Genomic DNA, 18,898 nt, shown 5'->3' with positions numbered 1-18,898 from the left:
TCATGCTTCCTTCTGCTGACCAGCTTTTTGAAGATGCTGATTTCATTTTCCAGCAGGATTTGGCATCTGCCCACACTGCCAAAAGCACCAAAAGTTGGTTAAATGACCATGGTGTTGGTGTGCTTGACTGGCCAGCAAACTCACCAGTCCTGAACCCCAGAGAGAATCTATGAGGTATTGTCAAGAGGAAAATGCAGAGACCAAACAATGCAGATGAGCTGAAGGCCACTGTCAAAGAAACCTGGGCTTTCATACCATCGCAGCAGTGCCACAAACTGATCACCTCCATGCCACGCTAAATTGAGGCAGTAATTAAAGCAAAAGGAGCCCCTACCAATATTGAGTACATGTACAGTAAATGAACACTTTCCAGAAGGCCAACAATTCACTAAAAATGTTTTTTTTTTTTTTTTTTTACTGGTCTTATGAAGTATTCTAATTTGTTGATATAGTGAATTGGTGGGTTTTTGTTAAATGTGAGCCAAAATCATCAAAATTAAAAGAACCAAAGACTTAAACTGTGTGCACTGAATTTATTAAATACACAAGTTTCACAATTTGAGTTGAATTACTGAAATAAATGAACTTTTCCACGACATTCTAATTTACTGTGATGCACTTGTATTTATGGTAATTATGATGTGTGTGAGTGTGTGATATCGCTCCTGAGTGATTGATCGGGGTCCGGTGGGGGAGGGATTCAGCTCTTATACTGCAGTGGGCAGAGATCAATAAAACTCAGGGGCGAGAGAAAGAGAGCCACAGTATATCAAGATTAAATAAATGTACAGCTCACTCACAGGCTCACGCCTTGCTGAGGGAATCATGGGGGCTGGAGAGGCTGTGCGAGGAGAGAGCGAGAGTGATTCACAGTGCTGCATAAAGACAGCCTTATTGAACCATAAATTAGTTTGGTTGCATTTTTTCAGCAGTGTGAGACTGACTTCAGATACAGTCAGAGCCGCTACAGGGACACTGAGATGCCCAACTATCAGAATAACCACACACACACTGAACATCTGCCATTTGTTGACTCCAAAAGAGCAGATTTTGATACTTCAGAGGGGCAAGGGCTTGTGTGGGAACTAGTGATGCACTGGCAATCGAAAATATTCAGCCCAAAATGAATTCATGTAATTAACGCTTCTCAGATGGCACATTTTGACTGCTTTAGTGTCTATTTCATGTTATAACATGACATAAAGATGAATGAATATCAGAAATCATGCTGAAAGAAAGGGTACAACAGTAGAAAAGATGTCAATAAAACAGCTAAAAAAAAAAACATAAAACACAAAAAAAAAAAAATATAAAAAATCAATTCATTAAATATACACACAATTAAACAAAAATAACATTACAAATAAAACTAACGTCTTCATTATTTAATGCATGTTTAAATAAATCTGTATTTTTATTACCGCCATGGTTTACATGTTTGCATATCAACAACAAATTAATATAGCATTATAATATATATACAAAACTGCCTTGTGTGCAATTAATTTTTTTAGAGTGTTTAGAGTGTTGATTATTTAATGTATTTAATTCATTAATTGATTATTTAAATATATATATATATATATATATATATATATATATATATATATCCAGCTTCAGCTTTGGCTTTTAGCTAAATAAAAGCTTGAATTTTGGTTTTGTAAAAACAAATCGGTCACCCATTAATTTGGAGACCAAGTCTCACTATTAACTACTTTTGCCTCAATAAACTCCTTATTTGCAGCTTATTAATAGTTAGTACGGAAGAATTAAGGGATCGAAAATATGGTCATAATATGTGATTTATAAGCACTAATAAACAGCAAATATGCTAGTAATATGCATGCTATTAAGCAACATGTGAACAGTGAGAACTGGTCCCTAAACTAAAGATTTATCAAAAATTTATTTCCGTGCATCACTAGTGGGAACTTTATAATGACTTTTCAGTGGGTTAAATGTCTTAAAGCAACATGCAAAGGTCTGTTGAGTTTCAACATCAGCGACAGCATTCACGACCCATTTAACGACCATAATGTGATGCATTTCTGAAAACAATAATATAAAGTGTTATCATCTATTTCAGATCAACCTGCTCCTGCACGACTCATAAAAACAAAACAAACTGTGATGGATCACTTTATATTTCAGCCAGATGGTCGCTTCCTGTAAGTGGCTGGTTCTTAAGCCAGAATAAGCTGCAGTGTGGAATAGACCTTGTGCAGTTTAGTCAAAGCTCTGGCTACAGTAACAGGAGACTAGTGAAAGACAGATGAGAATTAGAACGTGAAAGGTCTGACCTGCAGAGAGTCTCGGCCGCGTCCTGGGCGTCTGCATCTCCTGCCGCGCGTGAGGCAGCATGTGGTAGCGCTTGGCCTCGTTGACCAGATCTCGGCAAGCCTCGGACGATTTAATCAGCTCCTCATTGTCCACCACGTTCAGCAGGTAACTGGGATGAATGAATGGAAGTCTAACGACGGCCAGCAACTCGGATATGTGCTGTGTGAGAGAGAAGTATATTCACCATGTGATTTCAGTCAGAGCTTCCTGTCTGCATTAATACTGAAAGGTCTTGAGTGACTCTGATTCAATTCCATGAAACAATTCTTGAATAGAAGTCCTACTGTACATATACTGTAGTACCATATACTTAAATACTAATACAAGAAATACTACTACTTTGTACCTTCTTTGAAAAAAATACTACTTCTTTGTCATTTTTTTTTTATATAAAGCACCATTCATTATGATAAAATTAATGTGAATCTTCAACTACGAACAAGCTGTCAGTATCTCGTATGCTAATGGTACACATCAATGTAACAGTGCTCAATTTATTTTAATTTGGACAAGACAAAAGCTTGCAGTTCACTTGCAGTTCATTATGTAAGTCAAGAACAGCTCGGATTGATTCAGTGAATAGTTAGTCATTAGAATTAACTCATGAATTCAAAACAGATTTTAGATTCTTTAACAGATTAATTTCAAAGAACTGACTCAAAAAAAAAAATCAGAATTAGTTATATACAGTACTATCAGACACAAGTCTGTATTTTTTTTTTAAAGAAATTAATACTTTTATTGAGCAAGAATGCATTTAATTTATCAAAAGTGACAGTAAAGACATTTATACTGTTACAAATAAGTTTGTAGACTTTCTAATAATCAAAGAATCCTGGAAAAATGTATCATGGTTTCTACAAAAATATAGTTTTTTTAGTATCAATTTGCCATATTAGAATGATTTCTGAAGGATCATGTGGCACTGAAAAATTCAGCAATAATTCATTAAAATAAACATTCAAATACAAAAAAAAAATACAAAATAAAACAAAAACAAATAAAAAACTGCTATTTTCATTATTTTTATATTTCAGAATATTACTGGTTTTACTGTACTCTGATAAAATTAAATGCATCCTTTGTGAGCATAAGAGACTTCTTACAAAAACATTCAAACTGAGGACTATCCATGGCCAGCTTGTTTGCTGAGAGTCATCCTCAGTGGGGTGTTTTGCTCACGTCAGTGTTAAACGCTGTAAACACGAGCTGACAGGGACAGCAGCCAACGCGACCCTCTCACCTCTGAGCTCACAACACATTACGTAAACATCCGTAAGAAATACTGACACGGCCGGTGCGAACACCTGGGCTTCTGTTGTCTCTCAGAGCGAGACGTGGAGAAAGATTTTCCCTGATCTGACCTTGACAAAGTACTCGTACTAACCACTCCTCATTAAAGGCAACATTTCATAGTGAGAGTGCATATTCAATAAGAAAAAAAATGTAGGACTTAATTTTATCTACTGCCAATTTAATGGATTGTGAAAAGTATGATCACCCTCGAGAGCACATCCATGTATCCTAATGCTATGCTTCTTTTTCAGATCTATCAGTATTTTCAATTATCGCTGTAACATTTATTACCTTAATCATTAAATTACTGCATTTATTGGCAAGATTAGAAAGGTTGCATTTTCTACAACAGAAGCCTAATGATTGAAAATATATCATCTATCCATCCATCCATCCATCCATCTCAAAGTTGTATAAATAAATATTAATTTAGCTAGTTGGCTATTTAGCAAAATGAATGAATTTATATATATATATATATATATATATATATATATATATATATTTCAGTATATATTCAGAGTATATATATATACACACACACACACAAACACACACACACACACACACACACACACACACACACACACACACACACACACACACACACACACACACACACACACACACACAGACTCAGTATATAGGCTAGGTAGGTATTTATACAAAAAAATATATATATATTATTAAAAAAAAATCTCTTGACATCCCTTACCCAGTTTCCCCTCAACAAAAACACTTTCTTTAGCAAACATGTTCCCCAAACAATAGAAGGCAAGAGTCCAGAGGCACGCAACGGCCTGAGAGAGATTTCAGACCCGTGTGCCAACTCTCCACACGGCTTTACACATACTTGGCTAAACCATCCAAAACGTGTGCCGGATCTGAACTTTTTGGTTTACCTCACCACACTGGCAAGACTTCCACCTTTATGGAATGTTAATCATTCTGTGTTTACATGTCATAAGTGCATCATTTGCATACTGATATAAAAACCGACATGCTTGGTTTAGCATATGTCCCCCCAACAGGATCACATATCGTTGAACTGTTCCTGAATCCCGACTGTGAGATCAGGGATTAAGGACGGCAGAACTGGCCTGATCCCAGTGAGGATCTGATCTAAAATAATGTCACGGCAGACGGATGCTCCCCTGGCGCCGTTCCCTTCCCCCTCACCACACTCCTGCCAGCATACGGGTTTAACCAACCCAGCCAAACCGCTCTGGACTGGTTAGAGAAAATAATCACGAGCTCCCGGCTCGACCCGGCCGCTGGGACCAGACGAGAGGGGATTTGCTCATAAATCTGAACAACTAAATGGGTTGCTGGTGCTCGTAGGCTTCTGTCTTGCGCCAGGCGATTAAGTGATAGTGATAAAATATGCAACCTCCAGAAGAAACGGAAGAAGCAGCAGCAGCTCAGCAGTGACAGATTTACCCCTGAAGGATGAAAAATGCAACAGAGGAAAGAAATCACGAACTCAGATGATACTAAGATGAACAATTCCACTTTGATCCACATTGTAATGTAAACACCAGTCCTTAAAGACTTTAAAAACAAAAAAAGTGTCATATTTGCAGTACTGTGTTTATTTAGACTTCATGAGTGCACCTTAACAACAATATTATTATTATTATTATTATTATTATTACATCGATTATAATGTTAAAATCTAAATGTAAAAATTTTGTTAAAAAAATATGAAAAAATTAACTTATTTATACATTAATATATTACTATATTTTATTACATATATACATGTGATATATTTGTGTCTTAATTTTAATAATGAAATAATGCAATGTATTAAATTTAATATGTTTAAATTTAATACATATTTTATATTAATACATGTTAAAACTGTTGAAATATTAAAAACAGTAAAAGTATATTAACAATTAGACAATTACAAATTATTTTAAATACACTTTGAATATACACACACACACAAATACATACATATATATTTATATATCACAATTTTATTATACATTAACATTTATAATTGTGTGATATGACATATTGTATCATTTGATATCTTTACATAACTTAATAATAAAACACAAGTTTTAATCACATTTTAATATTTAATAGAAATTTTTATAATAATTTGTCATACAAAATATATATTTTTTAACATATACAAAACATAAAACTGAATGTTAATTTTTAACAAAATGTTAATATTTTAAAAATTACAATATAATTTAACATTGAAAAATATATATTTTTTAAATTAAAAATTACTATTAATACACTGTATTATGTTGGTTATTTTTGTAAATATACAGGTTATGTAAATATACAATTTTATATCACAACATCACACTATTATATACAGTATTTATATTTTCTACATTTAACAAGTGATTTGCTTTAAACTAAAATTCCAGCATCATCTGCCCACCCTCATGTAGCTCTAAACTTGTAAGGCTAAATACTTTCTGACTAAACATGACATTTCTGCCCCCCTTTATTATCAGAACAATGCTTTTTAAATATTTGTGCACTGCAGCTTCAGCTAGATTTAGAATTAGAAGCACCTTTTTTCCAGCTGTGTTGGGCTGTTTTACTCTGTCTGACCTCTAACCCAGCACACACTGCTGTAGAAGCGCACCCATCACATGCGGTTGTGTGAATTATTCAGCCATAAACAGCACAGGGAGACTCACGCTAAGGGCATTAGTAGCACACAGCCGCTCCTCCGACACATCCCGTATCCTCTGCCTCATTTCTATTCATGTATCCAGCACCTTGTGCTTAGACTCCTTCCAATGCTAGGCTCAATTTGTCAGCGAGCTTAACGACGCCAATCTCCTGCACATTAAATCAATGCTAAAGGGATCTGACATCCTGCCATTTGGGTTCTGCCTGACGGACTTCATCAGGAGGGTGTGTCAGGGTTGCATCCGTGAATCAGCTGTAATTCACACACCTCAGGCTCCCGGAGCGGCCTGCAAAGTCCCTATCCGCGCTCTGTCAGCTCGCAGAGCTATTTGTCTTTGTGTCTAGGCATGCCTTTAGTGCATTTCCCTTCTGTCATCCAGGACCTCCGGGACAGAGGGTCCTTCTGCTCCTATAATGTAATTGTCAGGTGTTGATCACCACAGAGAGAGAGGGACGCATGTGGGGATGACGGGCCGATGTGCCGTATGCATGCATGAGGAGAATGGAGATCACACAACGTGCTCTCAAGACCAGAAACATTCATTAATAAATGCAGACTACTACTCATAGTAGTCGACGAAACGCTGTGTACGTCGAGCTCGCAGCATTCTTAAGGACTCCTCTCACCCTGACCATGGACTGTTTAACCTCCTGCCCTCCGGGAGGCGCTTCAGGGAGCCTCCGGACAAGGACCAGCAGATCCAGGAACAGCTTTTTCCCTACAGCTGTCTCCTTGCTGAACTCTGCCCTCTGACACCCACCACACCATACACACAGACTCCTCCCCCACACCATCACTACATCCTGTTCATCCAGGAACACTGAATAATCCATTGCCAAAAACAACAAACTTGCTATTACTTGCACTACTGTCTGTTCATCCAGGAACACTGAATAATCCATTGCACACTGAAATATTTTCTATGCACTTTACTTTCCATTGCAATAGTTTAAATTGTTCATATGTTCATAGTTCTGCCTATAGTGTACATACACTTCACATATTCATCTGTATAATATGTTCATAGTACACCTATCTGTATATCATGCTGATAGTATTTAAAAATCTGTAAATTTTGTCCATAATACTTATCTGTATAGTTATTGTACATATTGTAGACCTTGTATATTCTGTACTTACTGCTTATTGCACTTCTGGTTAGATGCTAACTGCATTTCGCTGCCTTGTACCTTACATGTGCAGTGACAATAAAGTTGAATCTAATCTAATCTAATATTTATGGAACTTAAATTTTTTACACAAATTTTCTTTTTACATTTCAAGATTTTACATTTCTATATAAGATATATATCTATATAAATAACTAATATTTTTTCAAATATTTTCCAATATGCTCTACTATTCACACACACAAGAACTTGTATAAATATAAATGTTGTAAAAATACACATTAATTTTATTATAAAAAATATTTTATATATATATATATGTGTGTGTGTGTGTGTGTGTGTGTGTGTGTTAAAAGTAAATCAAATAATTAAAATAAATCAGAATATAAATTAATCAGAATATAAAATCTGGACTCATTCTACAAAGATATCTCATACACAAGATATCTCATGTTATCTCATACATAAGTAATATGTATATACCAGTGGTGGCGGCAAACGTCAGTCCTGGAGAGGCGCAGCCCTGCAGAGTTTTGCTTCAACCCAAATCAAACACACCTGAACAAGCTAATCAAGGTCTGAAGGGTTACTAGAAAGCTATTGGCTTGGAGCTGAGCTATGCAGGGCTGCAGCTCTCCAGGACTGGAGTTCGCCCCCTCGATATATACTTTATATATACATTTAAATTATTAAAGGGGTCATATGACGTTGCTAAAAAGAACATTATTTTATGTATTTGGTGTATTGCATATGTTGATGTGGTTTAAAGTTCAAAAAACACTATTTTACATATACTGTACATTAATGTTGCTCCTCTATGCCCACCTTTCTGAAACGCATTGATTCTTATAAAGCTCATCGTTCTGCAAAGCGAGGTGTATGCTGATTGGCCAGCTATCCAGTGGGCTGTGATTGGCCGGATGCCTCAAGCGTGTGACGGAAATGTTACGCCCCTTACCATACTGTGATGCCGTGTCCTGGCGCGATGAGACAACACCAATAAAACCCATTAAAAACGAGGCATTTGTTGCATCCAGTGGGGACATAATTACTGATTATAATGAGTTATACTGTCTTTTTAAGCGTTGCGTATCGCGCCGCGTAAACATAAATCCATGTTGTGATCGGAGAAACGACAAACAACAAGCGCTACTCTACACTGCTTAAAACTCTCGTTTGAATCATCAGTGGTAAATTCTTTAAATATGAAAACATACTTAATATGAAAAATTATGTATGTAGGCTACTTTCCCAGGTTTAGGAAACAGTCCTCCGTAAAATGTGCAGCACACATCTGAATATTTGGGTTGAACTGTTCTGGAACAGTGTTGTAAATACAACTTAACCTCTGATTTCTAAAAAGAGTTGTGTTCTTTTTTGGAAGGCCAAACAAAGTATTTTCGCTTTCACAACAAAACACACAACGTCTCCACGACACTGAGGCAGCAGCAGCAACAATACTACAGACATCAATGCTATGCCTTCTTTCTATGCGTGAACATTTGGGCGGTTTTATGCAAATCAGCCCACAGTGATTTAGACATGTGGGGGCTTGTTTAAACAAGGCGTTTTAGGAGGGTGGGACGAGTCTTAACTTTTATAAAGAATATCTCTTTGGGTTTGAGACTTTAGTCTTTGCAACTTCAGGGATCTTATCTATGCACGAACAGCTTGTAACACTCCAAAGAGAAAGGAAAATTAAAAAATTGCATTATATGACTGCTTTAAGTGTCTTGCTTAAGGGCACAATGGTGATCGCTCATCTCTTGCTCCTTGCAGAGATCGAACCTGTAATTTTCCCCCTCCACACCGCACCAAACTCAATACTTACACGACTCAGCGGCCACATTAAACGTGCATACGCAACATCAGCTCAAAAACCATCCGAGCAACAGAGACCAAAGAATTGAACGCATCAAAGCACAACACACACAGTGATGCACACTGACTTTCACGCCAGGGCAAATCAGTCTGACGGCATGCTGGGCTACAATGACAGAGTCTAGGTGTGAACCTGCTGGGGGGCGTACGGTGACAAGAAGCGCACATGGGGCCATTTTCCACTTCCTGCCGTCTGCTGGGCATCAGGAAGCAGCATCTGGGTGTCTATTGTTCTGTTCCGAGACCTAGTGAGCTGCCTACCTAGACAGCATCCTAACATCATGAAACCTAATAAATGACTGATCTGAAACTCTTTAAATTGGCACCAACTCTGTGTACACTCCACATGATACATTACTCACTACTGATTCCAATACAAGCTGCTATGCTAACACTGCAATACTCAAATCAGCATTAAAATATACAGCTTGCACAAACATTCTAAAAAATAAAGGTTCCAAAAGGAGGTTTTCACACAGATCATAGAAGAACCATTTTAGGTTCCTCAAAAAACCTTTCAGTGAATGGTTCTTCAAAGAATCATATTTTTCTTAGCGTAAAGAACATTCTACATAATCTAAAGAACCTTCTTACAATACAATGAAACTTTTAGAATAGAAAGAATCTGTGGATGTTTATAGGTCTTCATGAAACCACAGATGCCAATAAAGAGCCTGTAGGTAAAATGAAGAACTTTTGTATCTGTACTTTAAAGTATTTAAGGAAATAAATATTTATTCATTAAACTTTTTCCCCACTTTGTCCTCAATCTTGGATTTTCACTTGAGATTGTTGTCATATCGTTGAATGACACACTGCAAAAATGATTTTTTTTGTCTTTTTCTAGTACAAATATTTAAATATTTATAAATCAAGACAATTACATGAGAAGCAAAATTACATACTGTAAGTCTTATTTTTCTGAAAAAATGCATCAAAATTACACACTTTACACTGTAAAATAAGAAAAAAGTTCTAATTATATTACAAATATAGTTTCTAATAATATTAAAATTTAAATTAACATTTAATCAAAAATATATATTTTTTTGAATATGTGTATTAATTCTAAAGACATTATTTGTAATGAGGGAAACACTGCAAAAAATATTTTCTTCCTCAGCATTTTCAACACAAATATATAAACATTCTTAAAACAAGATACAATTACCTGAGAAGCAAAATGACATAAGAGCACAAGTCTTGTTTTCTGAAAAAAGTATCAATATTAAGCAACTTTATGCATAAAATAAAAAAAAAAGTCAGCCAATTAAAGATGAGAAAAAATGTATTGTATTTAAATATAAATGAACATTTTATTATCAAAACTAAAATTTTCCCCCAAAATATTTTCTAATGAATATACATATGTATTATGTCTAAAGACTTTATTTTCAGTGAATATACTGAAAAAATTATTTTCTTCCTCAGCATTTTTTTCTTGTGTTTTCTAGTACAAATATCGAAACATTCTTAAATAAAGATAAAATTAAGAAACAAAATTAAATGCAGTTATAAGTCTTGTTGAAAAGCATAACTGACTTTACACTTAAAACAAGAACAGAAGGTTACTAAATTTGTTTAATTTTTTTCAAAACACAAGACTTACAATTACATTTACATGTAAATTTACATTACGCATTTAACAGACACTTTTATCTAAAGTGACTTACAAAAACGGCACAAAGCCTTAGTTACAACAAATGCTTAATATCTTAAATGTATTGCACCTCAAGTAAATGTATCTTGATTTAAGTATGCTTAGGATGTCCATTTGTTTTTGTTTTTTTGTAGTGAAATTTTGGCCAAAACAATGCATCTTGTGCCGATACTTTTCCAAAAGCCTTTCAGTCGGAAGCGTGCTTCTGTTGTCTTAAAACACTGCCTCCACAGGCAGCTCAGGTTTAGAAGCAGAGCAAATGTGTGTGAGAGGCCTCATGTTGCTTTTATGCAGAAGAAACCGAGTGTGGAGAAACTTTATTTAGTCTCCCTTAAATATAACATCAGCCAGGCAGAAAGAATGAGCCACTGAAATATTCTCTCAAACACTAAACAGAGGAGTTCAGCCGGGGGGTATCCCTTCCTGAGAGAGAGAGAGAGAAACACAAGCAAAGAGGAGGAAAACTCTGATCGCACTGAAGCGAGATTCAGTTGGTCTTATGCCTGGCTTTCAGCTTTTGAAAGAATGAACACAACAGAGATGTATGTATAGGAACTGAAGCTGACTCACCGTCTCAATAAAGCGCAACAGTGGCTGGTCGTTTTCTCAGCAGTCTTGGTTCCTCGAGCATTATTCTCATTCATTTCCATATTGCAGGCATTTCAAAAATATCTCTAATAAGTAGTTCTAGGCATGAACCAATCCAGCTAGCACTGAGATTTACACTCCTGAATCCAAGCAAAAAAATGAGGTATGAATGAATGAACAATTCCAATATTTTAACTTAAATGTGAGAGTTTTTACTTATATTAGTAATAAAAAGTAATCTAATTCAAATGTAATCAAAACGCTGTGACTAACCTTTAACTCTTGTTTTGTGGTAGATTAATACTGCTCTGATAAAATATAATAAATGGGATTTATTGGTAAAAATAAATCACATTTTGTAACTTACTAACATAACTAATTCTTCAAAACAGTAAAACACTGCTGTCCCTCACAATGTTTTAACTCAAATTAGCGTGTTTCTACTTATATTAGCAATAAAAAATACAATTAATTGTCATTGAAATGCTTTGACTCTAAGATTTGCTTTTTGTGGTAGATTTGTGGTAAACTTGTTTTATTTGTGGTAAACAGTAGATAAAAATGGCTCTGATTGCAAAAATAAATCACATGCTGTAGTGTAACTACTTCTTCAAAACAGCAGTTTGACAACATTAAATATTAATTTTCAATGTAGCTCCTCCAACACTGATTACACAGGCTGTTTTTGTTTCAACTGTAACTTTAAGACATCTATTTGTATATAGCACACAGAGATATATGCCCAGAAATCAACTGGTTAATTGTTTTTAAACTGATTCATTTACATGAATCATTTAAATAAGCTAACTCACTGAAATGAATCAAACTTCCCAGTTCAACATGATGATAAGAGTTTATAAGAGTTAGTCTGATTATTGGAGGCATAAACAAACGAATGATACTATTAAAGCGATAGTTCACCCAAAAATAAAAATTACCCTATGACTTACCCTCAAGCCATCCTAGGTGTATATGACTTTCTTCTTTCAGATGAATACAATCAGAGTTATATTTAAAATTTCCTGGCTCTTCCGAGATTTATAATGACAGCGAATGGTGGTTGAGATTTTGAAGCCCAATAAAGTGCATCCATCCATCATAAAAAGTGCTCCACACGACTCCGGGGGGTTAATAAAGGCCTTCTGAAGTGAAGCATTTGTGTAAGAAACCATAATCTCTAGCTTCCACTAACTGCCGTACGTGCATTCATGAGAAAGTGGCGTTCCAGCAGATGACGTAGGACGTAGCGTAAGCTCCGGTGAGAATATGCTAGTCTCATAAAACAGTTAGTAGAAGATAGAGATTATAGTTGATAAAGTTTTAAATATGGATATGTTTCTTACATAAATGCAAAGGCCTTTATTAAACCCATGGAGCCATGTGGAGCACGTTCTATGATGGATGGATGCACTTTTTTAACCACCATTTACTGCCATTATAAAGCATGGAAGAGCCTGGACATTTTAAATATAACTCCGATTGTATTCATCTGAAAGAAGAAAGTCATATAGACCTAAGATGGCTTGAGTGGGGGGGGGGGTTGGGGGGGGTAAAATCATAAGGTAATTTTCATTTTTGTAACAGGACAAAAAACTGTTTTCACACTGTATTACATGCTCAACTTTACATGCCCGGCAAACTTAGGTAATAATCAAACATAGTCTGGGAAGTATCTGCCCAGAAATTAATTTGAAAATCTTTATTTTTTATCTTTTCATGTATATGAATCATCCAACTTATTCACTGAAATGAATCAAAAGTCCCAGTGCAACATAATGAGAGCGTTCAGAAGAACGGGTTTGATTATCGACTAATGCCTTTGCATTGTAAACTCTAGAGTACATCTGCATAGTAGATTGAACTCGTATTTCCACTGAGCCAGAAAAGATCCTGTTATTTTACGATGTGAAATTAAGCACTCGTACACTACAGATAAACAACATAAAAATAAACAGACCAATAACCACCCAGCACATTTGATCTGCAAACGATAATAAAACCCTGCACTTCTCTGCAATATATTTACTTAACAGTTTTAATGTAGACTAAATAGTCATTTCGAGTAGGTAATAATCCAGCTGCCATGTCTTTAGACTAGGACTGAATGAGGTGTGAGATTGAAGTCCTCAGTAACATCTGCAAATTCAAGAAGTTCTGATCTCTTTAAAAGGCTGAAATGGAAAGATTCTCCTCTATGCCCTCAAGTCAAACATGACCCCAGCAACTAATGAGTACTGTCTGCTTGGACCGAGCATCAGCACCTCTACATCCATTGTTATGTTCTGACTGCTGAATTAGATATCCCTGCCGAGGGTGAATGCAGATTGCCCCCTTGTGCAAAAACCATCATTAAGCATTCTTTTCAGCTGCATATTAGTTCTCTCGTCAAAGGAGATGCAATTAATCAACCTTCTTTGTCAGGCGACTCACCGGTCACGATAAAGTGCTGTACGAAATTGTCTGGGGTGTTTCTTTAATGGTTCCGCTGTGCAGGACTTGGCAGGATTGTAAGTCTCTAATTGAAAGCGTGCGGGCCGGACTCCGGACATGTTGTGCTAAGGGTTTGGATTTTGACTTGTGCTCGGCAGGACCTGAGCAATCTCTGGCTTATGCATATAAAGTAGCTGATGTAATGTTTGCCCAGTAATTGTAATTTACTGATAGTAATCAGATTGCCATAATTAATTGATTTGGAGGAAAGCACTCAAATTGTGTGACTCATATGTTCAATGAAGTGCAACAGTTACTGTCCACTGTTAAAGCAACCTTGTAAAATTAAATAAAATAAAAAAAAATTAAATGAGTTTTCCATAGATTAATATACTGAAAAATTGCTCAAAGATAAATCAAATCAAAGACTAATGTTTAAAAGTTTGAGGCTGGTAAAATTTTACATTTGGCCATTACTTGAGTCATCAGTGTCACATGATCCTTCAGAAATCATTCTAATATGCTGGTTTACTGTTCAACAAATATTTATTATTTTTATTATTATAACAGCATTAGAAATCGAATAGCATTAGAAATAGAAATCTTTTGTAACATTATAAATGTCTTCACCGTCACTTTTGGTCAATTAAAAGCATCTTTGCTAATAATTTGCTAATGCAATTATTTCTTTAAAAGAAATCAAAAACCCCTGAAATGTTACTGACCTCAAGCTTTTCAATGTATATTTTAAAGTGTACAAGTAGTTTGAGAATGTAGGGAGACTGATTCGATTACGTTATTCACAATGCTTCATGGGAGTGATTCTCATGGGAGGGATTGTTGGATTCATGGGTAGCGTAGACCTTCTCTTGGAACTGCACAGCTAAACACAATTTTAAAAAAGTAAGTTATTGAGATATAAAAATAGAAATAAAGCATAACGATGGCTTCAACAGAAGCATCGATTAACAACCTCAAGAGCTCACTGCAGTGTTAAAAATCAATTCCACTAGGGAAATAATAAATGGGACTTTTGTCAAGCAAATGGGCCGTGCAAAACAAAAGCTCTTAAAATATTATAATTATTGCACCAAAAAGTGAATGAATTTATTTATAAAATGTCTAAATGGTTGCTACTGTGACTCTGGATGCTTTCCTTGATCATTTTTAGTCAGAATGATGTGCAAAGTGGACCATATTTTATGTTGTTAGTCAAAAGTCTGGATGCGAGAGACTAGATCTGTGTGTTCTGAATGCTTCAGTAATTTCGGCTGATCTTTCACACTCATTAAGCATGTGTTAAAACACACGGATAAGTACTTTTATACCTCTAAATGACATATTCTCAATCCAATTTCTTCCCACAGTCTCTCACACCCCAATCGAGATCAGAATGAGTCACGCAACACCATAAATCACCCAGTCCATCTAGACGTATGACTACTGGACCAAGGACAAAGTAAGGATCATTCACTAACATTAGGACAGGGTTGATCATTCACATTTCATGCAGGAGCTCGGCGCCGGTCCCAGGTGTGCCGTAAGAGGCTCTATTTAAAGCTCGCCTCCTTCCCCAGCGGCCTGAGCGGGCCCTTGTGTTACAAGCACATAAAAAGCATGTTGACTCACTGTAATAAACTAATGCAAATTGTGCAGCGGCGTGAAGGATTGCACAATAAAGATCCATACATCACTGCGCACGGAGGTCTGGCAGCTGCACACAGCCCACACGTGCAACAAGCCGCCCGCTAATTTTCCACTAATTTACCGTGAAGCATAAAAGTTGTTATTTTTTCATTATCTATTCTTTCAACCAAAAATGATTCCCATCTCTCGTCCATCTCTGACCACCGAGACGCTCTCATGAACAAACGTTTGCTCAGAGCAACAACAAACATTTGCCTTTGCGTTTGTGCATCGACTGTGACAATTGCAGCTGATATATCCTTAGGACATGTCAGTGGATTCAATCAAAATGCTTCCATTGGAGTCTGGAAGGGGGTGAAATTTAGAAAAAGAGAGAGAGACGGACAGAAAGATTGTAAAAAATGCATCCGTGGCTCAATGCTCCAGAGTTGTTTATGAACTCTGCACAGTCGCCGACCGTTTTATAGCGGAGAGAAACTTGTGGCGGTGCATGAGGGGGTTTTTAAGCAGCAGCACTGTCACACATGGCTCATCCATTTCAGACAGTCACTGCACCCCATCAGTGCTCCAAAGGGTCTAGTGTCATGCCACACGGCCCCTGAATATCTGAACTCGGCCTCCGGCTCCTGCACGCCTCTCTGCTCCACTCTCTCTTATTTATGTTTGCTGCGACTGGCCTGAATGTATTCTTCAGGGTAACAGAAATAGAAGTGCAACGCCAGCAAAATGGTGTTGACCTCTTGTTCTCAGGGCTCTGGGAAACCAAAACTTCTTCAATGTGAAGTGAGATTTAAGGAAGCCCTATTGAATTGTCTAGCCCACCGCAGATTGCAGTCTTTTGATCCATAAAGAAACAAGGCACTTCAGGGGGCCTGAACTCTTGCTGTGCCTCAAAAAAAAGAGGCAAAATTCAGCTTTCAGACAGAACTACAAAACAGAAAGCGGTCATGGTGCTAAATAAAACAGTTTTAAGACTCAATGTGAACAGCAGACACTAAATATTGATTAAGTACAAACTTTGGTAATTTAGGAGACAACTGATTTGTTCTTTTGAAGGATGAAATACCTGTACGCTGAGTCAAACATAGATTTAATGTGCAAATACAACAGCAGGTAATGTTTTTTATCAGACTACACTGGACGTGCTGTATGTTTTTGATTCACTAGAAAGTTCATAAGACTCATTTTGAACCAGACTACATTTATGGGGTTAGATTTGTTGCTTATTTACAAACAAACTGTCACAAACACAACTCTTCCCTGGCATTCATTTGTGGATTACAATCATTTGTTTGATTACCCACATTCTTCAAAACATCATTTTTGGACGAAATATTGGGATAAGATTGGAAGGCAAACATTTGGTCCAATGTTTTTATGACAAAATGTAGTCAAAGTACAGATTTGAAGCAGCTTTCTCGACATGCATATGTGAACATCTTTGCTGATCTTACCTGTACTCTACTGACTGGGTCCTTCTTGATCCACTTGATGACGGTCTCATAAACCAGCTCCTCGGCCTTGGTGTTCAGGCTGTCATTGGACAGGTAGTTAATCAGGTCTTCTTTGGAGATGCTGAGGATCTCGTCTTGTCCTGCCACATCGGGGAAGTTCTGCAGGGCGAAGGCCTTGGCCATGTTGTGGAGCTCCGTGCAGCACATAGCCTCGGCCATGGCCAGAACCCCCAGGCAGTTTGCTGCAGTCAGCTGCTTTTCTGAAGAGAACAAGAGAGGTGCTCACATCCATAAAAGATCACAGCACAGAGGGGATGAGGCTCTAGCAAAGCTATCTGTGCTGTATATCTGGGAGGCTCCAGAGAAGGGCCCCTGCTTAAGGTGCTCCGGAGACAAACAACAGAACAAATCAATTGAGCTCAGAACAGCAGGTTGGGACGCTGTCCTGGTTTTTAACAAGGCTAAGTCTTTTTGTAAGTGGAGAGCCCTATTTTACACTGCAAAAGCTGAATAAGAGTCTTGACATTCGTTCTGACTGAATCTAAGCCTGGATTGACATGATTTTGAAGATGGATTTGCAATTTAACATATTTAGTCTCTTTTACCTATACAAAGAATACAATCATAATTTGAAAATTAGAATAAATAAAGAAGAAAAAAACTCACAAACCATGCCTTACCAGACCTGTTTACATTAAATTGTAAAGTATGATGAAGAAATATTAAAACATTACATTAACAAATGATGCATTAGTCCACAGGGTTTCCATTAAGATAACAGAGAAAAGGGTGCCAGATTTTGTTAAACTGCTCAGATTTGCCCTTCAAACTGTGTCTAATTTGATTCAGTTGTAAAGTAGAAATCTTTCCATGCCATAATTGTAATTGTAATTGTAATTCTAATTGACTGTAGGAGCCTTCCTTCCAGAACTACAGTTATATATATATATACATTCTACCTAAACTGTAACTGTAACTGATATTGAAACTCATGCTTGCTGCAATGCAAAATGCTCATCTCTGACAAACCATCGACCAAAATCCAATCAACAAATACCTCCAAGACCGCAGACAACAAGGACTGCATGGCTAAATCACTCTGTAACAGACGCACCCTGATTCAGATAAACATAATAAATGTGGACCGCATGAAACGCCCGTGACATCGGCAGGTCTTACGCAACACAATTTGTCTCCAATATAAAACAGAAGAGTACAAATTGTTGTAAAAATGGTTCAGTGAGCGCCTGGTGGAGGCAGATGGGCTTTTATTACGTCTGGGTCTTTGGAGGCTGGCCTGCAGCGTGCCATCGCCAATAAGCCAAACGTGCCACTTGTCTTCTTCCACTCTCGGAGGAAGGAAAAATGATTTTTTTAGGTGAGGTTTTTGCCAGAGGCTGTAAATGGCATGCCGCAGACAGACCGCAGAGCGAGGCTTATGCCCGGTGCTGGCATGAGTTTATAGACACGCTCTGAAGTTTCTGAGTCGACGGTGCTGTGTGTGGCATTACAAACAGCAGCGCCCACCACTAACACATGGGCTCCACCTCACTACCAATAGAATTTCAGCTGCACTAACCTCTTTTTCTTAAACCTATTTTTAAAACACGCTCTGGTAATATGCGGTCCTTGAATTCCCAGACTGTGTGCTGTGTAGTTCAGAATTGAAATATATTTCCAAACCTGTGTTCCCCTCATTTCAACACACTCTCACTGGACTTAATCAATTGTTTTGTACTTTAGCAACTTTGACATGCAATCAGATTTTTTGCCCAAAGGCACAAACCAATCCTCAACCTGA

The 18,898-nt window shown here is 36.9% G+C and overlaps 1 protein-coding gene across 6 annotated transcripts in view; it reads right to left on the bottom strand.

The window, feature by feature from the left end:
* Window positions 1-18,898, bottom strand: part of LOC109045049 (kelch-like protein 29) — a 227,602-nt gene that overhangs the window by 46,189 nt on the left and 162,515 nt on the right. For all 6 annotated transcript variants that reach the window (XM_042778221.1, XM_042778223.1, XM_042778227.1 and 3 more), the window contains 2 exons: window positions 17,098-17,357; window positions 2,301-2,499 (listed from right to left, as the gene is read on the bottom strand). In XM_042778221.1, coding sequence (XP_042634155.1) covers window positions 2,301-2,499; window positions 17,098-17,357 — 459 coding nt within the window. The remainder of the gene's footprint in view (window positions 1-2,300; window positions 2,500-17,097; window positions 17,358-18,898) is intronic.

Source organism: Cyprinus carpio, chromosome A20 (genome assembly GCF_018340385.1).
Source record: "Cyprinus carpio isolate SPL01 chromosome A20, ASM1834038v1, whole genome shotgun sequence".
In the NCBI taxonomy this organism is placed as follows: domain Eukaryota; kingdom Metazoa; phylum Chordata; class Actinopteri; order Cypriniformes; family Cyprinidae; genus Cyprinus; species Cyprinus carpio.
The sequence above is the reverse complement of the archived record's forward strand: the minus strand, read 5'-3'. Positions and strand labels throughout refer to the sequence as shown.